This window comes from Malus domestica, chromosome 16 (genome assembly GCF_042453785.1).
Source record: "Malus domestica chromosome 16, GDT2T_hap1".
Lineage (NCBI taxonomy): Eukaryota > Viridiplantae > Streptophyta > Magnoliopsida > Rosales > Rosaceae > Malus > Malus domestica.
Window position 1 is genome coordinate 15,843,681 of NC_091676.1, and position 25,267 is coordinate 15,868,947.

A 25,267-nucleotide genomic window follows, 5' to 3' on the forward strand; every position below is an offset into this window, starting at 1 on the left:
CATTCCAGATTTTTTTAACAAGAGAATTTTTGCAGGGGAAGAATGCTAAACAGCAGTAGCCAGAGAAGGCTTCCAGCCACTCTTCCACCTCCACCATCAGTAAAAAAGGAATATATTCCCGATTCCTCATCGGCCTTAGCCATCACCAACATATTTACTCCCTTAGGATCCATCGTATGACATATCCGACCAAATTACCAAAAGGCTTTAGCCAACCCATATGATCTATATTCTTCAATGCCATCACCTTCAACACCAAAAACACATAGCTTTGCTAAAACATCTCCCTATATCAAGAAAAATCCATTGGAATATCTTTTCAGCATCCCTAACCAAATTGACAGAAAACAAATCCTAGAAAAAATAGCCAAAACAATCTTACATCCAAATATTCATCATATACCAATTGAATCTTTCAAAACCCTTAAATACTACCAAACAATTCTCAGTGAGACCGAAAGCATTGCTATCAAACTGATTTACAATACCACCCATGAAAACAAAATACTCTACCATTCCTTCCACATTGGAAGATTTCTTACCGAACAAGAATGGGGACTCCCCCTCTATCACACTAAATCACTTCATACCCAGAATGTTCTTATTCCCAACAACCATTATAATTATTTTGATTACATTCAAGCATGGACCAACATATTCCTGCACCAAACATCTGATTTTAGTCATTCTTGGTTCATCACATTTGACAAAAGTTTCAGGTTAAACTTCTCAGCATGGTTTCCCAATTGGTAGTCAGTGCATGGCCCAATAGCTAGCTTACTACCCGAAGATCTCATGTAGATTTTATCATCTGGTTTCCATAAAAGGTTTGATCGCAGCCAGTTCGACGACAGAATCACTCTTCTACCGTTGTTCATGGAAAAATACAAGGTCCCTTGGATCATGAAATGGAACTACGAAGTTGAAACATGACAAGTTTACCATTCCCGGTAGGTTAAATGGTGGGCCAAATTCGACTACCAAAAAATTATCATTGTAGTCTCATCACAATTCATCATTGTTCCTGTTCCAATGGTATCTCCAGCAACAACTACAAAGGCATTGCTGGAAATTCCAGAAAATACACAATCATTATCAGACATTAGTCCTTCATCCTCCCTCAAAGGAAAAACTAAATCATCCAGGTCTTCCAAAACAACAAGTTCGAAGAAAAAAGAGAAACCCTCGCAGCTTAAGGAATAGCAGATAAGCTTATGGCAGAAGTAGCTTTGCTGCACAATGAAGAAGAAGACACAAATTCAGACTCATCAGACTCATCAGACGCTTCGTCTCAACCCGTCAAGTGGGCAGATTACCCGGATTCTTAAGACCCATTTGAAATTTGAAATTTTGAAAATGTAATAATTTGTAATCATTTCAGGGTTTTACCCATGTAAATCGCACAGTAGAAGCCATGTGATTTTTCATGGAAAGCAACATCAACAATGGTAGCAATCATTCAGACATAACATTATTCATGAATAGTAAAATCACTTTTTACTATTCATCCATCATTTCAGCCAGCAGCAGCGTGAATCCACAGGAAAAACATCATCATTTGCTCATCTTTACAGCCTTTGGCTCATGCAAGCGACAGTTAGTAGCGGGATTGCCGGCCTCAATCATCTCATTTCTCTCCATAAAATAAGAATTCATTTTCAGAGGAAGAGGACTTTTAGTCGAAAATAGCTGAGACTTCTGTGAATTCTCTTAAGAACAGAAGCCATTATTCAGATCCATCCCACATTCAGTAAAAATTATCAAACACTTGTATTTTATTTTCAATCAAGGATGCATGCGAGCACCAATGTTTTCCTTATCAATCTTCAGTAGAAGAAATTGTAAGTTGGTTTCCAATTTGAAATAAAATTATTTTCAAATTTATGTCTGCATAATTAATTTCATTATGAATAATATTTTCATAACCACTAATTTTGAATGGCACAAAATTCTTATTCAGAGTCAATTTATTGAGTATCTCAAATTCAAAGTAAATACCGATCGATCATTCATTGTCTTCTTCCTTATTGTTTTTAACATTTGGTATGATATATGCACTCCCAATGAACATAATGAATGTAGTCTTGGTTGTTGTCCTCATAACTTTTACTATCATTAATAGATATAAGCGTCCTCATAACTTTTACTATCATCAATAGATATAAGCTCCGCACCCATTTGGTATCAGAGCCAAGTTAGTGGTAATTGCATTAGCATCTTTTAATCTGCAAGTCAGGTTCATATTCAAGCTTTCAATTTACTATCATCAATATATAAATATATATATATATACACGATAGAAATGAAAGGGCCCACTCACCTTAGGTCCGCGCTACAACTCCCAAGCACGAATATCTAGATGTCTCGAACAATCGGCGCCTAGAACAATTATCAAATCACATCTCGTAATTCTTATCGATAGAATACATAATTTACATAAAACACACGCCTACGATTCGATCAGGGAGATCCGTATCATGGATTTCCGATCCGTTACTTCCAAAGATCCACATTATACTTCTAGAATATAATACTAAAGTTTCATTACGATTCAACGGTTGGATCTCCACCAATTGCCAATTCAAGTGGTGATCAACGTTTTATTTTACGAACTTACAAATCCACTTTGGGAAGAACCGCAGGTCAAATTTTCAATCCGTAAATTTCTAATATCATCAAATATTACCTACTATAATATATTAAAATTTGGGGACGATCCAACGGTCGAATCATCAATTCATGCAAGGATCTCTTGATGGCCAACTAGGTGGTCAACTATGAAACTACATTAAACATCATAATTTCCCTAAACAGATGTCAAATATGGAATCAGGACTTCAAATTTAGCCTAGGTGGAGTCTCGGCCCACGCGCCGCCACACGTGGTGGCCAGCCGCCACTGTTCGCCGGAAAATTCTACTACTTTTAAAAATTCTCAAATTTCACAGAAATGAAGATCTCAAAGAGAGGAACAACTTTCATACTTGCCCCGAAGTCCAAAAGTGGATGGAAGATAGTCAATTTTGCCCACAAAGCCGGCAGGGGCCTAAAGCTTCCCGATGTCGATTTGTCGTCTACGGTGGTACAACGAGGTCAAGGTTGGTTGGGATTTTCTCCTGAGATGATGGGCTACAAAGCACAAGTGGTGGCATCGGCCATCGCTTTGCCAATTAGCCGAAAAATTGAAAAGGATGGTCGGAGCATTGTTGATTTTTGTCGACTTTTGTCGACTTTCGTGGCCTCAAACCGCCACATACCATGGTTAATCAAGGTAGTTCTTGGGTGGGTTTTGTAAAGAGGAATGAGAGCTTCAAGATGGTGATGGTGGTGTCGAAAAACTCCGCCGGAGTTGGCTGGAATCGGCCTTGGAAGATGGGTGGTCGCGATGGGTTGTGCACAGGTGCATGGAAAGCTGGGAGCTTTTTATTTATTATTTTTTTCTTTTCTTTTTCCTGATTTCTGATTGGGCTGTTGCCCTTTTTTCCCTCTTCTAATTGGTTCCTTGTCCCTTTAATTTAATTGGTCCACTATTCCCATCTGATGGGAGTTCAAAATTAAACTAACAAGTAACCAATTTCAAATGTCTGTAACTATACCGTTATAATCCAGACTCGCAAACGGCTTTCGCCTATGCGTTCGTACCAACGAGTACTACGAGGATATGCTACAAGAATAAGTCATATGTCTCTATAACCAATGGTCAACGGAAGTCAAAGCCTTCCCCTCTAGGGCATTTTCGTAAATTCACATTTTAAAAATTTATAAAAACGTAAAGTCAGGGACGGGTCATCACATATATGTACAAATAAATTTGATTATAGTAACAAATAGGAATGTGATATCCACACACCCCATTTTACTTCTCACACACCTTTTTAATTTTCGGCCGTCGGATCGGATGAATTAAAGAATATCAATAGACAGAAATTATCAAGGAGTGTGTGAGAAGTAAAATGAGACGTGTGGATAGCACACCCCTAACAAATATTATCATCATGATTAACCCACTTTTTATGCTGTGAATAATTAAACAATCTTTAAATCTAATGATTTTTTTAAAAATATGATCTTCAAATAAGATAAAAAGAAAATGGACAGTTTGAATTATGACATGTGGACGATGACACACTATCTTGTCATTATGTAACATATACAATTATATGTACATTATTACATAAAAAAATAGCGATTGAGTTTGCCAAGATGGAATCCTATCCTTTATACTAATAAAGAGGCAAACACTAACTTAGGACCACATGAGTTGTCGTAAAAGTTAAAAAAAAAATAAAAATAAAAATGATTGATCTGATAAATCATTAATAAACCCTCCTCCATCAGGAGGAAAGACCACCACTACATAATTACATGATTTACATCTTACTCCAACACAGAGCTAGAACGCTTCCCACATTCTCTCATCCATCTTCCTGAGATTTTTGACCTTTTTTCTGACGGGTGGGTTGTGCAAAGTTCAACAACAATGGTGAGGAGACTGATGGAAGCATGTTGTTTGAAGGACAAGGAGAAGGGAGATGACGATGTGAAGCCAGATTACATGGTGAGTGGGGGCAACAGAATCAGAGGAAAAGTTGTGTTGATGAAGAAGAATGTGTTGGGCTTCAACGACCTCAAAGCTTCGGTCGTTGATAGAATCCATGAGCTCTTGGGCAAAGGTGTTTCCATGCAGCTCATCAGTGCCACTCATCCTGAACCAGCAGGTCAGTCTCTCTTTCTCTAGCTAGGTTTCTTCAGTTGAATCGAATTAACAATCCACTAAAATTCTTTTGAGTGTTTCACACGTAAGCTCTAGGTAACTTTACATTTTCGAGAAAAATACATCAAACCCAATATGTAAGGGGAAAAAACCCAACTGACTTGGTAAATGGAATAGATGTGAGGCCTTTTTCTCTAATTGATCCGTTGATGTGTGTTTTTTTTTTTTTTTTTGGAAAACTTAAAGTTGTCAGTGTTTTTTCTAGTTTACTTAAATACTTTTGTTAGGTGTTTGCAATTCATGAATTTAATCTTGGAACCTACATAACTGGACGCAAAAGCTATGTTGAAGAAGAGAAGTACATTAGGATTTTGACAAAGCTCAAGATTGACTCAAAATTCTTATTCATGTGCAGCAAATGGATTGAAATCGAGAGGGAAGCTTGGAGAGGTAGCTTACTTGGAGAAATGGGTTACAACGACTACATCTTTGTCGGCCGGAGAAGCTAGTTTCTCCATTTCCTTGGATTGGGATGAGTCTCATGGTGTTCCCGGGGCATTGTTGATCAGAAACCACCACCATAGCCAATTCTACCTCAAGACAATAACATTAGAAGACGTTCCTGGGCACGGTCAACTCCATTTTGTCTGCAATTCTTGGGTATACCCAGCACATCGTTACAAGTACAATAGAATATTTTTCCCCAACAAGGTACTGGTTAATTAACATAATGCCAAGTCTAACACCTAGTTTGGGAGTGAGGTGCTTAAAAAAAAACACCTATGAAAAAAAACTATTAGGGTTTTAGATGTTTGTTAAACTGAAAAAAAATGGCTTATTTTGGAAGCTGTGTGAGAATAAGCTGAAATCAAAGGAAAAAGCTGAAGCTGCTATTTGTAGCTTTGGAAAACTGGCTTTTTTTTCAAAGCACACGGGGTTACAGTGCTCCTTTAATGAAAAGACCCACTATCAGACTGCTTTTTTTTCCAAAAGCACTTTTACAAAAAAGTTTACCAAACGCTTTGCTGATTTATTTCACAGCCGCTTATTCTCACAGCACAGCCGCTTATTCTCACAGTAGTTTTTTTTCAAAGTACAGCAATACCAAACCAGCCCTCCATCAGGGAGAGACAGTTTTCACTAGTTTTTTTTTTCTTTTTATAATTTTTATTTAAGAAAGAAGAAATCTGGAATCTTGTAGCTCATGCAGCATGCTTTGTTATTCTTTGATTAAAATAACAAGTAAATAAAGGTTTAGTGACTTGATCAATTGGTTTTAGCATCTGATCTTATCCGAACCATGTGGTCAGATTCTGCAATGATCGATCCTTTTAATCTCAATAGTATGGAAAAATCATAATCCATTACTTTTCCAGCTGGATTAGCACTCGCACATAAAAAAATCATTTTATATTATGTTTGATTTAATTTTTTCTAGTTTCATTAAATCTTTTGGTATTTTGACAAATATAAGATACAACATTAGTTACATTCAGTGGCTTTTTTGGTGGAACACAATTCAACAATTTTCAAAAGTTTCGATAAATTGGTTTTTCTCTAATTTATTAAAAGAGAAATGAGATATTTATTTTTGTTCATTTTTCTCCTATGATTCACCAATCAAATAAGAGTGCGCAAGAAAAAGAAAAAAGACGCTTGGCGCCGGAATCACTTCCCCTGCTGAAATGCAGAAATGAAATTGAAACGCAGAAATGAAACTGAAATGCTATAATTTTTGTTAAGGTACTTACGAGACTGCACTGCCCTGACTGAAAACTTGATTTTTTGTTTAGGCCTACCTGCCATCTGAAACACCTGAGCTACTACACCCTTACAGGGAAGATGAACTCGTTAATCTCCGAGGGAGTGGATCAGGCGAACAAAAGGAGTGGGACAGAGTCTATGACTATGCTTATTACAATGATTTAGGGAGTCCAGACAAGGGTCCAGAATATGCCCGCCCTGTACTTGGTGGGTCGAACGAGTATCCATATCCAAGAAGAGGAAGAACTGGTCGAGAACCAACTAAAACCGGTTCGTAACCTAAATGGCTCATTTTGCTAATCAAGTCGTGACTAAGTTAAAATATGGCGACAACACGTACAGCATGAAGCATTCCTTACGGTTCTATCTATGACCAATTTTCTCTTATGCTTTGTACAGACCCCAATTCCGAGAGCAGACTGCCGCTTCTAAGTCTAGACATTTACGTTCCGAAAGACGAGCGGTTTGGCCACGTGAAGTTTTCAGATTTTCTTGCCTATGGCCTGAAATCCCTGGTTCAAATATTGCTTCCAGAACTTAAGTCTTTGTGTGATAAAACTATCAACGAGTTTGACACCTTTGAGGATGTACTTAATCTCTATGACGGAGGTATCAAGCTACCAAATGGACCTACTCTCAAGAAAATACGGGAGTGCATCCCTTGGGAGCTGCTTAAGGAACTGATTCGCTCAGATGGCGAGCGATTTCTCAAGTTTCCAATGCCTGATGTGATTAAAAGTACATAAAGATATTTTTTCCCCTGTGACATGGTTTTAGATATGCTACATTCCTATATTGTTGAACATAAATCGTATTCAACTATGAATTTTTCCTGATATAATTGCAGGAGATAGGTCTGCATGGAGGACAGACGAAGAGTTTGCACGAGAAATGCTAGCAGGGGTGAACCCTGTTAACATCACCCGCCTCCAAGTAAAATATACAATTTTCCATGGTTCATATTACAATTATAGTGGCATGGATTTGTTCTAAGTTGTCCAAATAATCACCAAAATTTTAACTACAGGAGTTTCCCCCAGTTAGCAAGCTAGACCCAAAAGTGTACGGGAATCAGAACAGTTCGATAAGAGAAGAGCACATTGCAAGCAACATGAATGGCCTCACGGTTAATGAGGTACAAATGATGCTTCATTTGTTTCCAGTATATATTTTATACGATTATAGTCTGTGTTTTTAAATCTATGTACTGAAATAATCATTTTTGTCCCATTTTGCGCAGGCAATTGAAAGTAACAGGCTGTTCATATTAGATCATCATGATGCATTACTGATATACCTGAGGCGAATAAACTCTACGCACACAAAGACGTATGCCACCAGAACTCTCCTCTTGCTCCAAGAAGACGGGACATTGAAGCCTTTGGCAATTGAGTTGAGCTTACCACATCCACAAGGGGACCGTCATGGTTGTGTCAGTACAGTCTTCAATCCACCAGGACAAGGCAAAAAAGGCGTCGAGGAGTCGGTGTGGCAGCTTGCGAAAGCTTATGCTGCTGTAAATGATTCTGGATATCATCAGCTTATCAGCCACTGGTACGATGTCTAACATAGAAAGCGACATATTTTACCATCAGGTAGCAGTTTGGTTCTAGTTTACATGCTAATAATTATTATTTGCAGGTTAAACACACATGCTGTGATAGAGCCATTTGTGATTGCAACACATAGACAGTTGAGTGTGCTTCACCCGATACATAAGCTTTTGCATCCGCACTTCCGGGACACAATGAACATAAATGCCCTGGCCAGGCAAATCCTCATCAATGCTGATGGGGTACTTGAGAAAACAGTCTTCCCAGGTCGATTCTCCATGGAAATGTCAGCCGTTATTTATAAGAGCTGGGTATTCACCGACCAGGCATTACCTGCTGACTTATGCAAGAGGTAAGCCAGAAAGCCTAAATTGAAAATAATAAGATTTGAACTTCCATCAAACTGAATATCATTTCGCTTCTGGTCTATTTCAGAGGAATGGCAGTTCTAGATAAGACCTGTCCTCATGGCCTCAGACTTCTGATTGAAGATTACCCATTTGCTGTTGATGGGCTAGAAATCTGGTCGGCGATTCAAACTTGGGTTGATGAATACTGCTGTTTGTACTACGAATCAGATGATGCGGTCCAAGTTGATTCTGAACTCCAGGACTGGTGGACAGAGCTTCGCAATGTAGGCCACGGTGACAAGAAGAATGAACCATGGTGGCCTAAGATGCAAACAAGAGATGAACTTATTGAATCATGTACCATAATTATATGGGTGGCTTCTGCCCTCCATGCAGCTGTCAATTTCGGGCAATACTCTTATGCTGGTTACCTCCCTAACCGCCCAACTGTAAGCCGACGCTTCATGCCTGAGGCAGGCACTGCTGAATATGCTGAACTTGAGTCCAACCCTGACGCAGCTTTCCTCAAAACAATTACAGCTCAATTGCAAACTCTCCTTGGTGTATCTCTGATAGAGGTTTTATCACGACATTCAACTGATGAGGTTTATCTTGGGCAAAACGATACTCCTGAGTGGACTTCAGATGCTGAAGCACTAGCAGCATTTGCAAGATTTGGAGAGAAGCTGATGGACATCGAAAAGGGAATCAATGAAAGGAACAAGGATATGAGATTGAAGAACAGAGTTGGGCCTGTAGACATGCCTTATACCTTGCTCTATCCTAACACATCAGACACGAGCAGAGAGGGTGGACTCACTGGAAAAGGAATTCCCAACAGTGTCTCAATCTGAACCTTTTGATCTGTATACTAGATGAATATTTTTGAAGTAATAATAGTGTGACATCGTACAATGGGAGTGAAAGACTACCAAATAGGTTTTTTGTAATTCTCATAGTCTTTTCTATAATCTTGTACCTAAGTGATGGTGCAGACGGCACTATCTTAGTAATGTGCATTAGTTGTGCAGCTGTAAACATATGCTTCCCTGAAATCAAGAACTCGTGAAACCTACTGGTTGTGCCTCTCTCGGACTCAAATTATTGTTTTCCCCTCAATATCTATTATATAACTTTGAAGCCAAATGTAACTGTGAATCAAAGCTAGAAACAACCCAAAGATGAACACTATTAACCAGCTATGGCATTTGCCAGACGCAAACACTGTCACTAATTTGCCAACAGAAGACTCAAAAAAGTAACTTGTGAAAGTTCAGATGCAGATCCAGAATTTCAATAAAACGAGCAAATATTAGTGTGATAAGCAACTATGAGAAGATAAAAGACAACGTTGCTATCTTGAAAAGAAAAAATTCACCCACCATCTCATTGAAAATCCAATTACTTGCTCTAATAGTCATTTTTGAACTCCCCAATTCCCATCTTTTACATTTCACTTATCTGTATATATGTCTCTTCTTTTTCACTCACTCACAGTTCCCTTTCTTCCAAGGTTTATGTCGAAAATCCCATACGAAAAATTGACATCAATAAATTACAATATATAATATACATGGTTTCGTTCCTAATTATCCCGAGATCTTTTATGGTAAAACCTTACTCACGTTGGGCTAAGAGGTGGTTAGTTTGAGCACTATTGGTGTTCGACAGTTGGCCCATCTCTATGGAATTTGACAGTTTATACCAAGAAAACCTATCAAAACCCATATTCCATGTAACATGACAATAACAAATTTAGAACCACGAACCAGTACAAAATTCTATATTAACATGGCTAAATAGAACATGGAAAATATATTTCAATGGGAAAAACAAAGGAAGAAGCAAATATGGGTTGTTTCTAATACACTTTCAAACGCATAGAGAAAAAAAGAAAAAAAGAGAGAGTGAGAGAGAAGACCTACTCCATATACAATGGGAACTGGAGAAGATTGAAGCTGTTCATCGCTTGAGGGCTTGGACTTGGAGCAGAAAACCACAACCGGTCGCATTTGCAGTATTCTACTTGCAAATTAACAATGATTCTCCCCTGTTTCATGCCACTTATCCATTCGTTGCATGTGCCACGTGTAATGCTTGACTTATCATGGATTATTTTAGTTAACTATATTTCACACCTTTCACGTATGGGGGTGGTTTCCAAAATTGGCCATGAAGTTTCGATTTTATCATTTTAATCACAAGGTATTGAAGTTATATCAAGTTACGCTTTTGATTGGGATTGATTTTTCATCCTTCATTAAATTGATGAAATAGTGAGAATGAGAACCTTATATATAGGCTAACAAGTTAGTTTCATTTGTACCATTAACAAAAAAAAAAAAACTAATCAATTTAATGGAGGATTATATGTTAATAAAAAAGGTATATGTTGAAACATTTTCAAAATGGTGCAATGTGACAAAACTTATATCTCATGGCCCATTTTAAAAATCAACTTTGGGACGCGTATTCAAAATTGACACTTGTATTAAAAAATGATAAATTAGGTTTTCATCTCTCATTTTCTTTTCTCATTAATTGAAACCTTATTCCACTTCCATTTTTATCAAGGTCATTGACTTTTATCCACCCCATTGAGTGTTTTAGGTACTCAAGTAGACGATGCATCAGATCTTCATGGATGAAGTAGAAGCATGGTCTAAAATATCTATAATATCCCGATATTTCCATCGAAATTTCCGTGTTTTTGGACTACCGATATTTCGGATATTATCGATATTTTAGACATTGCTAAGTCACTCATGTATCTTACCATACAATGTATAAAGTGTAAAATATTGTACTAATTCATTATATATAAACGATTATGGTGTGTTTAAACTTCTTTCATTAATTACTACATATTTTCTACACTCACAATGTTTGCCAGCTCACTATATAATCAATTTAAATCAGTTATATCTATCATGCAATGCATTTCCTTCCAATTTTTTGTGATAAACTAATAGATAATTAACTAAATAAACATCCTGCAAAGTTTCAATAAAAATTTCCAAGTTTTTCTTACAATTTCCGTGGTTTTTATTCAATTTTTATCCATATCGATAATATTCCGATATTTCCATCGAAATTTCCGTGTTTTTGGACTACCGATATTTCCAATATCATCAATATTTTATACCTTGAGTAGAAGTAGTTGATAGAGTCGTCTCCTTTAGTCAGCACAAGTAGCAAACAAAGCCTCTAGTGGAGAATGCATACAGGAGTAAGTCTCACCAAAACTTGGCTATGGTAAAACTGAAAGAGACAAAACCCATAGTTTAAGAGAGAAATGTGAGTTAATGCAACATGTCGGTACTTAACATCTTCAGGACGTAAGTAGAACGTGAACAAGGATATGACCATCCTGATGTAGGTGCCTCGTTAGGTTAGGAATTTAGTGGGAAATATGCTCCTGAACTAAGCAAAAAAAAAACTGTACATTAGGTTTTTTTTTTTAATTAAGCAATAATGTCAAATCCACTTTAACATTGCTATCCGGAAAAGACAATGTTGAGAATAAATTTATTAAACAAAGAAAAGTAAAATACAACAAAAAGTGGAAGCAAGAACCTTACCCCTCAGAAAAATAAAGATCTTTTTTCAATACCAATTAACGGTACAATTTATTTACGGAATGAAAATATACTCGGATGGTTACTATCCACTAAGGCAGTAATTGCCTTTGCCCAATTGCCTAGACAGTTATTGCGTTACTTGGGTGGATTTGCTAAGAGAGAATCATGTCATTGCAACGACGCCAAGCCGCGTGAGCATCGGGATCGTCGGAGAAAGAAGGCTCTTGGACATCGCCAGTGATGAAACCAAGTTTATTCTTGGCACTCAAGGAAAGCTGCATGCCACGGGCCAGGATGTGTAGTTATCACCATTCAACTTCTTGGATACAAGGACAAGATTCGGGTGGTCTGAATGATGAAGGGAAAAAGCACCATCGGGAGAAGAAGAATCAGCCATGGGAACGGCAGAGAAAGCTGCCGAGAAAAAAAAAAAAAAGGGGAAAAATAGGGCTAGGGTTTTAAACCTGCTCTGTATACCATGTAAGAAAAAGGTATGTAGGCTAAAAAGCATATTTGTTATTGATACGTGAATGATATTATATACAATTACATGCCTTGCATAGCAAGGAAAAATCCCTACAAATTAGGAATACAACTATAATTAGGACCACAATTACACAAGGACTCCAACCATATTCCTTATTTGTCTAACACTAAAGGACAATGACACATTAATGTTCTTCGCATAGTACAATTACTAGATGCAGGAAATCTTAGGATCTAGTTATCGCAGATCGTATTTGAATGTATAGTGCTTGTCCTAACCCGACCGTTTGACACCTCTAATAGATATGCATGTGAGCGTGTGCGTTTGTCCCACTCTCACTTTCTTTTGCCCAATCTCTTTCTCTGTCGCCGAGTATGTGGGTGACGTATCAAGTTTGAAATCAATATTCATCCTCGTTTTGGCCTGGATGTTTGTAAAAAAAAAATTGAACTCAGCTCTGCTGTGTGCAGAGCAGAACCAGACAGGCACCGACGGAGAGCAGCAGTAGCATAACCAAATGGGTTTTCTGGCGAGGGGAGGGGCTGAACCAGCACTCCAGTCTTGTTTTTCTGGCGAGGGGAGTGGCGGCTGCCACTCCTCACCATCACGTGGCTTCACCACTGATACGTACTAGCCTTTCTACAAGCGTTTCCGCACATGTGAAAGACAATTTTTTTATCACGGCACACTATACAGGCGACTTAAATGTATTTATTCATGTTAATTGTTTCGCTCTTCAGCATGCAAAAGGTCGCCCTAAAGATCATATGTTTGGGTGAGAGGGGCATCAAAGGTCCAAAGAATTAAAGTGAAATTAGTAAGGAATGAACTACAAACTATTAAAGAAGAAAATAACTTCACTTCGTAGGCATTATAAAGGTTTGTGAATGAAAGTATTAGTTATTCACAACTCCTATGCCTTTGTAATAATTATGTAATGCATCTATCTAAACATTTCTAGTCCATTCAAGACTAACTTGACTACATTAATCCCTTGAAATAAGTTCATTACCCCCAATCGTTAAAAGAGTGTCAAATACGAGTACGAAAATGAACTCAAATAATTTTCTAAGTCACCATGTAGAAAGAGACTTAGTTCTCATGGAAGACAACATTAAAGTTGGAAATGATATCATATTACTGCGAAACCACCAAGTAATTCAATTCGTATTCTTATAATAGCTGACTGAATCTGAAAGCAAATCTTTCTTGTATATAATAAATTGTTTCCATTCCAGAGGGCTTGAAGTCACTGTTACTGCCCGTACCATTGCCAGACTCTACAAATAGTGAGGATTTCATGTATTTGCACACGGCAATTTTTAATGACAATTTTAAGAAAGTAGTGAAAGTATTTAAGGCTTGCTCTTCACTCCACATCCCCAGTGCTGCTGGCCTTGCATCCTTTGGTACAGGTAAACATTTGTTCAAGTGAAATAATGTACTTGCAATGATTGATATTTTTATCTAGTAAAATAAAAATTAATAGAGAAGGGAAGAGGAGATCACGTCATACTTCAGAAATAGTCTTCAACTTGCCCTGTTGTTACTTCAGCAATAATCTTGATAGTGCTCAAGCTTGGGCAAAAAGAAATCACCTACTTGTTGAACCACCTATGAAAGTTATAAATATGTAATTAATTGGTCCAAGAAAATTCACGGAGGCATATAAACAGATAAAAATCGTTGAATCTTATATTACCTGCAATGAACGGAGAAACAATTTGGTATAAGAATCTCATTCCACATAACTTCTTCAGTTCGGGCCTAAACAACTGAAAGCAAAAAAATTCCCAAGATACATACTTTCATCCAAATCATCCACCGTCGTTAACAAAACAACAACCTGTATCTTTCTTCAGCTAAGATAAAGCAAAAACCCAGATGACCCAAAATCAAATGGCTGTTCAGTGCTGGCTGGATTGTTTTTAAGAAAACTGTAAATTTGGAACATGCTGAAACCAAATTTGGTACCAAAAGATTTCAAACCTGAATTGTTTGTCAATATCAGCTTTCATCGCCATGAACCTGAAGCATTATAATAAAACACAACTTATTAACTATTTGGTATTGACTTGTAGAAAGTTAATAACTTTTCGCAACATTACAAAACCGAAAATTGTAGTACCTTTCAGATATGGGAATCACGAATTTCTTCCCTCTTTCTTCTTCATACGCATCCAACACCATTGCAAACTCTCTAATTATTCTCTTATCCTCGCTTTCTGCAATCTAAATTCAATAAACTCTTTCCTTCTTCATACGCATCCAACATCATTGCATACTCTCTAATTATTCTCTTATACTCGCTTTCTGCAATCTAAACTCGATAAATCCCAGTGTTGAAAAAAAGTCAGTAAAAAGCTTCCACTGCAATGTATTGCCAATTAAATTTTACCAATTGGCTAAATATACATATAGGGTTCTAAGTTCTAACTGCTAAGAAAGGGCGAGGTCTGAAATAGGATTTACGGAAGTTACACTATTTGAGGGAAACTGTTTTGTATGAAACGTGGTGCAGTTTTCTAGGACCTTTTCCCACGTTTGAATTGTTTTGTTATTTACACAAATGCCCATGGAACATTTAGATTCATAATTTACTTCAGTTATAACTTTTATAATTTTAGGGGCTTTAATGTCTACTTCTTTTTTGTGAAGCTTTGAGACACCAAAACTCAGTTCTGGCTTTCTAATATGTACTAGCCTTCCTGCACGCGCTGCCGCGCATGCAAAAAGCTTCTTTTTTTTTGTTCTCCTTTTTATTACAGGCTTTGCGCACTCCTTAAGTTGTTTTCATGTGTTTAAAAATAAAGAACATAATATTTACTAAACAAGTTATTGTATGATGATTGGATACATTAATGGCAATGTTACATAATAAGTGACACATCCCAACGCGAGATGTCCACTTGGACTCCGAATCGAGCTGTGTTAGCCAACACCATGAAGGTGACAAAGCTATAAAGTGTAGTGATGTCCATTTAAACCTAAAGTGCCTAAATGTAAGATTGCGCATGTGAGCGGGAATAAACCCATTTCACATTTGATGTCAGAGCATAAGTAAAATACAGTGGAGGTAAAAGAGGAATTATACAGTCAATAGTATTCCAACAACATCATTATGCCAAAAATCCTCGTCAACACGAAAGCTCAGCCACTAAAACCTGGAGGGATGAAAAACAAGGGTGAGTATGCCTAAAAATAAAGTTTTGTAAAAACCTTTTTGAAAACATAATAACCCCTCGCTGTAAAATAAGAATAGTTTCCAAAATATACATACTACATATAGTATAAAAATGCTTACCGTAGCATGCAATATCTCAAGAATTCAATACGACACAATATTTCGTAAGTAAACACATGACCCCCGTAATCACATAATCTCGCATAAGCAAACATATCATATCAAGTGCTCATCGACACATGCTGACACACGAGTTCATGCAAAGATATTTAGACATGAACAGGGCTAGGTGTAACAATGATATACGCTCTAGTACTACAATCATGCTCACATCGACCTAATAGTAATAAATAAAATATTAATCAAGGCTGTAATTAAAATCTTATAAAAGTACGCACACTTGTGCATCCCCATAGGATTTATGATAATTTCGTAATTTCCATTATTTTGCTAATTCTTATAAACATTAGTCTAATCTAGGCATACATAGGGAATCCTTTTTCAAATGTATAAATGGAAACTAAATAAATATATAATATTTAAAGGAAAAGACCCACTCACAGTTACTTGCGATGTCACATCCATTCAAGTTAGGAAATCAGAGTCTTTGATACTAATCGCACCTAAACATAATATTGGGACCCATTAGTAAAACTCCACTAAGACAATTAAATTTGGGGAAACAAGGTACGGATTTGAAATCAGGGCGTCGAACTACGCTAAGGAGGGCTCCCCGATAAATGTTGTAAAAAGTCAATGGAAAAGTCAACGGTTAACCCTAAAAAGTCAACCGAGACACCACGGTAGTCAACCATGTTAAAACTTTAAAATTTCATTAAATGGATGTCAAAAACGGACTCGGGACGTCGAAATTAGCTTAGAAGGGTTTTCGAGAAATTTCTAAAAAAGTCAACACAAAGAATATTCCTAAAATATTCTGAGCCCATTTCAGAACTAGGCCAGCAGGACCAATGGCCCAAAGGTTTGGACTGAGCTTGGATCAGGTTTTGGGACGGATTTGGGCTTAAGGCCATTTTTTTGCATCGGATCGGGTTGACTCGTGGGCTCAAGGGTCGGTCGGTTTTCTGAGAAGAAGAACACCGGAATCGCAAGTGAGAATGGCCGAAAAACTTTAGAATGCTATAACGGTTTCAATTCTAAACCAAATTCAAAAATTCAAAAGCCAAAGTAAAGCTCAGGAGTTAAGGAATCGAAATATACCAAAGTGAGGTTGAGCCAAGGTCGAGATCGGCCGGAAAAAGCCTGCAAAGGGCCGGGTTTCTCGCTAAAAATATGGGAGTGTTTCCCTAGTGGTTTCTATCCCCAAACCCTACAACAAAGGCCTAAAACCTTAAAATATTTCACAAATGATGAGAAAGTGGGGTTCCTGAGACCTACCTTAGTTGGAAAATAGTGAAGTCTTGCCGGACGAGACGATGAACAGTGGGCAGAGCCGCCGTGCAGCCACATCTCGAACCAGGTTGCACTGAACTGACTGGATGACGGTGATGGTGATCTCTCTTCGAGGTTAGTGGTCTAGTTCCGATGGTTTTGACGAAAGACGACGGTGATCCGTCATGGTATTGTTTGCGTGACTACAGAGATGAGGAGGACGACTGAGAGAGAGAGAGAGAGAGAGAGGTGAGGGATAAAGGAGAGGAAATTATGGTAGTTGGCGATGGTTCATGACTAGCCTAGGTTTTATAGTGGTGGTGTTCGTCAGAACGGCGAAGGTTGTATTCGCGGTTTCTCTGCACATGCATAGAGAAAGACATGAGATGGAGCAGAGAGATGAGATGGAGTGAAATGAGGGAAGGAGATGAGGTGGCAACAAATGAATGGATAGTAGGAAAAAAAATGGGTTTTCTGGAGATTGGAAGACACATGAGAGAGGGAAAGAGTGAGATGTGGGCCCCACATGTCTTACAGCTCAAAGTCACTATTGAACCATATATTTTCAAAAATTAAAAATAAATAAATAAAAATACATAAAGAACTACGAGTGACTTGATCCCTCAACGAGGGTACGTAGGCAATCTAGGGCTTGACCTAGGTGCAATCGCAAGATCAAACACCCAAATCCTCAAGTTATGATTTATTCATATTGGAATCAAAGGGTTTTTCCTTTTTAATGAAGGATTGTAGTTAATAGACGCATAGTCTAGAATTGGTCGAACTCAAATTAATAAAACCCTTTTAAGAAAAGTGAGACGCATAGTCTAGAATGGGTTGAACTCAAATTAATAAAACCCTCTTCGGAAAAATAAACGAGGGTGAAATTGTGTCTAGTGAATTATTGTTTACATATTATGTACAATTTTGGCTCAACAGTCACCAATGAAAATACAAAAAAAATTCTCATGTAACATGAATTTACCAAAACGCCCATCATGCTCTATAATTTGTAAAATCTTCGTCGTAACTCCAAATTCAGTTCCGCTTACGCCTATGCATTCGTACCGTTAAGTACTTCGTGAATATGATAAAATAATAGTCCATATAGGTCACGAAATGACGGTCAATGAAAGTCAACAATCTCTCCTCTAGGGACATTTTCGTCAAATCACTCTTTCAAAATTTATAAAATCGTAAAATTAGGAATGGGTTGTCACAATAAGTCATATAGGGAGGAGTTTTACACTGGCCAGAGGTTAAAATGGAAGAGTGGATTTTGCTTCAAGCCGCAACGTGCAGTTGTAGACTTATAGTGGTGTTTGCATGGTGATTTACTATATTTTTTAGTCCTTTACTCCCTGCAAGCCAGACGAAAGTGGACAAAAAAAAAATACAAAACAATATTAAATTCTAATAATGTTATGTTGAGGGAAGCTCTTAAATTAAGTGTCAAATGCCCTCTTCATTGAAATTGTTTTCATCCTTTTCATCCTCACAGTATATGAAATCAGAACTGCAAGAAAACGACCTACCCATATATTAACCACCAATTTGGAGATGCTAAAAGAACGAAAATTTGATGTTAAAAACATGAATTAGGAGAAAAAGGAAATATAAACATAAATTGACACTAATATCCACCTTTCAAACCTTCATCTCTTCAAATCAGAAAACCCCAATTTCACTGGAAACCGCCAAGTCTCGGGTTCCGCAGTCAGTGGCCGAGACCTTATCAGAGACATTTTGCGATTATCGCTTGCTCCAATGGATAATGGAATTACAGACACCAGGTTATAGTTCCCCTCGATGTCATCACAGTTCTTTAACCTTAATTTAGTTTTGAGTGAAAATATTACCATAAAAAATTTTAAAAAATCTTAAAACAGTTAAATTAATAGTGCCCTATAAGTCAGAGCACTTAGGTCATGAATCGTGCAATGCCACACCATCCAATTAACCATTTCATCTGGTAAAGTCTCTGACTTCGCAACAAAACCCTACAAACACAAAAATTAACCCACAAAAATTATAACCGCGATTCACACAGAGAGAGGGGTGGGTGTATGGACGTGTGGGTGGTTCTTATTAATGCCCATTGATTCAGCAAACCACTTTTGCAGTTTACGTTGATTAATTACGTGGGCAGAACGTGGGATGAGAATGTGCACGTCTCTATTATTTATTTTCCTTATTTCTCTTTTCCAATAATTTTTTTTTGTTTTAGTTTTTTTGTATCTATTTTTTATGACAAAATTATCCCTACGAATTTTGTTCTTTTATTTTGGGTAAGGTTTGAATTTTTTTGTTATAGGGACTTTTATGTTCAGTTTTTTATGGTGAAGCCCTGAAACACCAAAACTCACTTCTGGCTTTCTAATATTAGAGATATGTATGTACATAAGTATGCTTATATTTGAGCATATTGGTCATATGATTTGGTCGTAAATATGTCAGACTGTGGAGCAATGATCCTTTTGGGTAAATTAGTTAGAACTTTTAATCCTAATTTTTTTTTTTTGAACAACGATATAATCTACACTAAAGGGGCGTGGCCCGGTGGACTTAGTTTCACAATAGGCTAACAATAATTTGGTTCAAATTCGTCTTTGGTGAGAATCGAGTCTAAAACCTCATACTTACAAGTGAATAGAAATACCACTACGCTAGGTACTAAATGGCCAATTCATGAATTTTTTCTTAGCGACAAAACTCCAATTTTTACGGACCAATGCTTACTTATCTGGATGATTAATTTGTCAATTTTTAGGGATAAAATCTATCAAACAGAAGTAATCCAGGTGTCTTTTTCTAAGTATAAATAATATGCAGGGTGTGGACACAAGTGATAACAGTTCAGCTATGGACTAGAGATATAGTGTTCGATTGCATTCTCCCCCAATATAACATGTTAGTTGGTTTGATTGTAGAACATAATTGAAACTTGATTGGCTGAGATAGCCTTCATCTTATGTTAAACCAATTGCGCTAGTAACATGGATTGACAATTTGACGCACTCTAGCTTAGATTTTGTGTTACATGTACATGAGATTTTTTTTTTTTTCTTTTTCATCTTAAATCCTTAATTAGTTAAGACGTCCCTCAAGCAAAAAGAAGGCAAAGAGTAGATAAAAAGGGCTTTGGCCCTCAAATTCAAAGGCAGAAGAGGCTTGATTGCCTGCCTATAAAACAACAGCAGTTTGAAAGGTTAAACTATTTGAGAATCCACAAACTAATACTCACAACACGCATCAATATAACCTCATTTTAAACATGAAAATGATCACAGCTTAAATTGTTTTTATTTCATCAACTAACTGTTCATCTAATATAAAAAATATATATATATAAAAATCGCAATTTTTGGTGTCTCCATATGAATTTACAAGTTGACCAAACTAATTAAGATATGCAAAAAGAAGAAACAAAAGCAAAGATGAGCCCTGAGTCACAGGTAGGGCAACGTATCAGAATCACATGTTCTTATTGGCCGAGCCCTTATCACCTTATCCAAACCCAAATCCTCACCACCCACATCAAATCCCTGCAAACTCCCATTCAAAATCTCCATTACCCCATAACCCCCGAAAAAATTATACTACCGCACAACACAACACAAACCACCCACAACTATACCACTCTCTCTCTAGTCCCTCATGGCCATGGCAACACAAGCCAGCCTCTTCACCCCAACCCCCTCAGTCCCAAAGACCACCGCCGACCGTACAACCGCCCCATGGAAGCAATCAGTCTCCTCCTCCTTCATGCCCCCCAAGCCACTCAAGCTTTCCACCACAAGAACAATGAGGATTAATGCCTCCGCTGAAGAGAAAACCGTAACCACCACGAAAGAGGAGGCTCCGGTAGGATTCACCCCACCCGAGCTGGACCCAACAACTCCCTCGCCGATCTTTGGCGGCAGCACCGGCGGGCTGTTGAGGAAAGCGCAGGAGGAAGAGTTTTACGTGATCACATGGGAGTCACCAAAGGAGCAGATTTTTGAGATGCCGACCGGCGGAGCAGCCATCATGAGGGAGGGTCCTAACTTGTTGAAACTGGCTAGGAAAGAGCAGTGCTTGGCTCTTGGGACAAGGCTGAGGTCAAAGTACAAGATTAAGTACCAGTTTTACAGGGTTTTCCCTAACGGGGAGGTCCAATACTTGCACCCCAAGGATGGTGTGTACCCTGAGAAGGTGAACCCTGGGCGCCAAGGGGTTGGCCAGAACTTTAGGTCGATTGGGAAGAATGTCAACCCAATTGAGGTCAAGTTCACCGGCAAGCAAGTCTATGACATATGATCATGATATTGATTTGTGTAATTTGCAATGTATTTAAGATCATGATGATGACTATGTGAGTATAATTTGTGCTTCTTGTAATTTGATTTCATTAAAATGCAACTTCAGTGACATGATTTGGGTCAATATGTTTTCTATTTTAATTTATATATGTTATATATTTCCATAGATTATTATAGTGTCACTACTACAAAATGGACTTATTGTGTCACTAGGTGATGTCGCTTTAATATAATATAGTGGTGGACAAGACATTTGCAACACCGACTGAACATGACGTCGGATTTACTGTTGCTTGTAAGCGTCATAAACTGTCTATGTCGCTTTTAACCGACGTAAACATTTAATGTCGCTTTTAACCAACATACATTTTAATAATTTTTAAATAATGGTGTCGCTTTAAAAAAAATAGTGTCGCTTTTAAGCGACATAAAGTATTGGTGTCGCTTCTAGCTGACACTAATTATTGTTTTTAAATATTTTAAAGCCTGCATCAGTTTTGAGCGACATAGATTTTATTTTTCTAATATTTTGAAACCCGGTGTCAGTTGTAAGCGACAGATTGATGGTCTTTATATACTATCCCCATGTTTTCTTCTTCCTCTCTTGCATCTTTGTTAAGGATGAGTTTATGAGGTGGCACGCAACTAGGCCGGCAAACGGGTTGTGTTTATCGTTTTCGTGTAACACCTGTTATCTTAATGGGTCGTGTCGTGTCTCAACCATTATCTTAATGGGTCCTTAAGAGGCGACCCGTTATGATCCGTTAAGAAATTTTTTTTTTCCTTAAATTTGCACATACCACACATTGCCACATAAATATTACTTCAAAACATTAAAACACATTTGTCGTTTAAGTGTTACATCTACACTCGAAAATAAGAGCCTAATAAACAAACATCCATACACTACTACTCTATTACAAAATGTTAAATGTGCAAGGCTATGCAAAATAAAAGAGTTTTTGTTTTCAAGGTTGTGAAGCCTTTCTCAAAAGTTTAAACCTTGCCAATGGAACTCAAAGCTTGCATGTTATTCCTTTTACAAAATCCTCAATTTTCATCGATCATTGTGGTATCCACTTTTATAAATATTTTAAATTGACGATCAAATTAGTTCATTGTATTCATATAGGATCAAGGAGTGTAGCTGTAAAAAAATAATCAAAATCGGAGTTAAAATAACCGTTAAATCGTGATTTTTTATTTATAACCGTCGAAAAGTTTTGTCTCGTTACTTGATCTCTGAATGTTTGTTTTTTGCTATTGTTGGTGTATGCGATCTCAAAGCATATATAAACAAGTTTGACGATTGGATCATTGAAATTAGTTTCGTAGGATGTGTATCTCATCAAAACGATAGATTCACTAACACTTAGAGTTTATTTATACTTTCATTAAGTATAACATAAGATTTTGTAGTATCCACTAGTGTAAATATTTTAAATTGAAGATCGAATTCATTCATTGTATTCATATAGGGTCAAGGAGTGTAGCTGTGAAAAAATCATCAAAATCGGAGTTAAAATAACTGTTAAATCGTGATTTTTCGTTTATTCAACGATCCAACCGTCAAACTTGTTTATATTTTTCGTTTATTTGACTGTTATAAACGAAAAATAACGATTTAACGGTTATTTTAACTCCAATTTTGATGATTTTTTTACAACTACACTCCTTGACCCTATATGAATACAATGAATGAATTCAATCTTCAATTTAAAATATTTACACTAGTAATCTTATGTTATACTTAATGAAAGTATAAATAAACTCTATGTGTTAGTGAATCTATCGTTTTGATGGGATACGCATGTGAACACGGAAAATTCCTGAAACGAAAGAGACAAGAACGACGTGCACAAACAAATATTAAGTATTTGATGATTTTGGGTTACAATCTCTCTCTATTTGATCCTCTGATTCGATCTCCGTGAGGTGTTGATTGGTGGGTGTTTCGTTGATCCAAGGGCCGTCGAGGCTTGATCTTGGATGAACAGTTGGAAGTTTCTTCAAAGGGCCGTGGGCTTGATCTTTGAGGTGGATTTGAACGGATCTTCAAAGGGGCTTTTGGGCTTGATCTTTGAAGAACAGTGATGAACGGATCTCCAAGGGCTTTTGGGCTTGATCTTGAAGAACAGTGATGAACGGATCTTCAAGGGCTTTTAGGCTTGATCTTGAAGAACGGTTGGATGTGTGGATTTGTCGACGTTGTTGATCCAAAGGGCCGTTGGGGCTTGATCTTGGATGAACGGATGATGAACGATGATGCTTTCTTCAAGAGCCGTCGGGGCTTGATCTTGAATTGGTGGATGATTGTTGATCCAAAGGGCCATTGGGGCTTGATCTTGGAAGAACGATGAACGAAGAACGAAGAACGCTTTCTTCAAGGGGCCGTCGGGGCTTGATCTTGAAAGTGGATGATTGTTGATCCAAGGGCCGTCGAGGCTTGATCTTGGAAGAACGATGAACGAAGAACGAAGAACACTTTCTTGATTCTTCGGGAACCTGGATGCTTGAGAGCTTCGGAGTTTCAGAGCTTTAGAGCTTCAAGGTGTAATATGAATTGGTCTCTTTAAATGAATGAAATAGGCTTGTATTTATAGAAATTTCCAAGGCCTAATTTTGAATATAATATTCCAGATGAAATAAGTCGTTTCTGCCAGGTGTTGACACGTGTCCTATTTGATGACTTTTCCAACTCATTTCAATTTTCGTTGAGTCACACGCTACGTGTAAAATTTATGTAATACATGAGCGTTGACACTTTGATTTACCGGTCAACATTTATTTACGAAATTTCGATGTCTACAAATGCCCCCACTTCAAGGCACGTCGTATACATGTGCTTGTCACGTGTAGGAGATGCGTTTTGAAGTCCCTTACTGTAGATGTCGATCCAAGGGCCGTCGAGGCTTGATCTTGAATTGGGTTGGAGATTTCTTCAAGGGCCGTTGAGGCTTGATCTTGAATTTTGTTTGTTTGAAATTTCTTCAAGGGCCGTTGAGGCTTGATCTTGAAGGTTGAAATTGGGCCACAAGGAGCTTCATGTGGTAGATGATCTTTGGCTTTGGTAGTGGGTGAATCGGCACGTATTTTGTTGCGCTTGTTGACTTTCCACAGCTTTGAACTTGAACTGGGTTGGAGGATTTTCTGGATTCCTCCAATTGTTGATTTTCCACAGCTTATTCTTGAACTAGGTTTTGATTCAAGGGTGGTAGACACTTAATCTTGAATTGGACTTGTGATTTCCTCAAGGGCCGTCGAGGCTTGATCTTGAATTTGGCTGGAAACTTCTTCAAGGGCCGTTGAGGCTTGATTCTTGAAGGTTGACTCGAACACATGGCAAGCAGGCACGACGTAAAGGTGACAACCTGTTTCTTTGTTCAGTCTTTCTAATTCACACCTGAGCAGTTTGGTCAACGGTATGATCTTCAAGATTGATGAACTCCTCTTCCAATTGGTGACTTGATCTTTAAGGATTCGATTCAAGGGTGGTGAATCGGCACGTGCAGCTCACAACGCCTAGTAAGCCGACCCAAGAATTTGAGGGTCAAAACAAGTTCACCGTCCTCAGGCAGATGCGGCATATTCTCGAGTTCTTCATCTCAGACTCTTTCTGCTGAGTTGATTGTGCATGCTGCATTCTTCTCTCCTTGTTTCTTCAGGTAGATGTGGCAGCTTCTCGAGTTCCTCAGTTCGGACTCCTTCTGCTGAGTTGACTGTGCAGATCGCATTCTTCTCTGCTTGTTCCTTCTGCACCTTGTATCCACATGCTGCAAGGTATCATTTTCACTTGCCTTATCTGTTCTCCAGGCAGATGTGGCAGCTTCTTTGAAAGTACAGCAGCAGTGGAAGGCGAATACTCGAGAGCAGTGCTAGGTAGGCAATCAGGGAAGGGTTCCAAGCAGTCGGTTCCTTACCCGAGTTTGAGTGGAAGTTCCG

General features: G+C 37.8%; 2 protein-coding genes and 1 long non-coding RNA gene across 4 annotated transcripts; 2 read left to right on the forward strand and 1 right to left on the reverse strand.

The window, feature by feature from the left end:
• The first annotated feature begins 4,259 nt into the window (after positions 1–4,259).
• Positions 4,260–9,455, forward strand: LOC103403905 (probable linoleate 9S-lipoxygenase 5). The gene is made up of 9 exons (XM_029095729.2): positions 4,260–4,717; positions 5,129–5,424; positions 6,507–6,747; positions 6,877–7,215; positions 7,325–7,410; positions 7,505–7,612; positions 7,718–8,031; positions 8,119–8,382; positions 8,466–9,455. Exons 1-9 carry the CDS (start codon positions 4,480–4,482, stop codon positions 9,232–9,234), a joined length of 2,655 nt encoding a protein of 884 aa, XP_028951562.2. The 5' UTR covers positions 4,260–4,479; the 3' UTR covers positions 9,235–9,455.
• Positions 9,456–13,626: 4,171 nt separating this feature from the next.
• Positions 13,627–14,864, reverse strand: LOC139192835 (uncharacterized). Of its 2 annotated transcripts, XR_011577275.1 has the most exons (5): positions 14,577–14,864; positions 14,438–14,476; positions 14,151–14,310; positions 13,965–14,062; positions 13,627–13,852 (listed from the first exon to the last, which is right to left on the reverse strand). It is a non-coding gene; the product is annotated as an uncharacterized lncRNA (long non-coding RNA). The 2 variants fall into 2 exon arrangements; XR_011577274.1 differs by having other exon boundaries at positions 14,151–14,476.
• A 5,500-nt stretch (positions 14,865–20,364) lies between these two features.
• LOC103403899 (photosystem I reaction center subunit II, chloroplastic-like) lies at positions 20,365–21,449 on the forward strand. The gene has a single exon (XM_008342744.4). It carries the CDS (start codon positions 20,682–20,684, stop codon positions 21,321–21,323), a length of 642 nt encoding a protein of 213 aa, XP_008340966.1. The 5' UTR covers positions 20,365–20,681; the 3' UTR covers positions 21,324–21,449.
• The last annotated feature ends 3,818 nt before the right edge of the window (positions 21,450–25,267 follow it).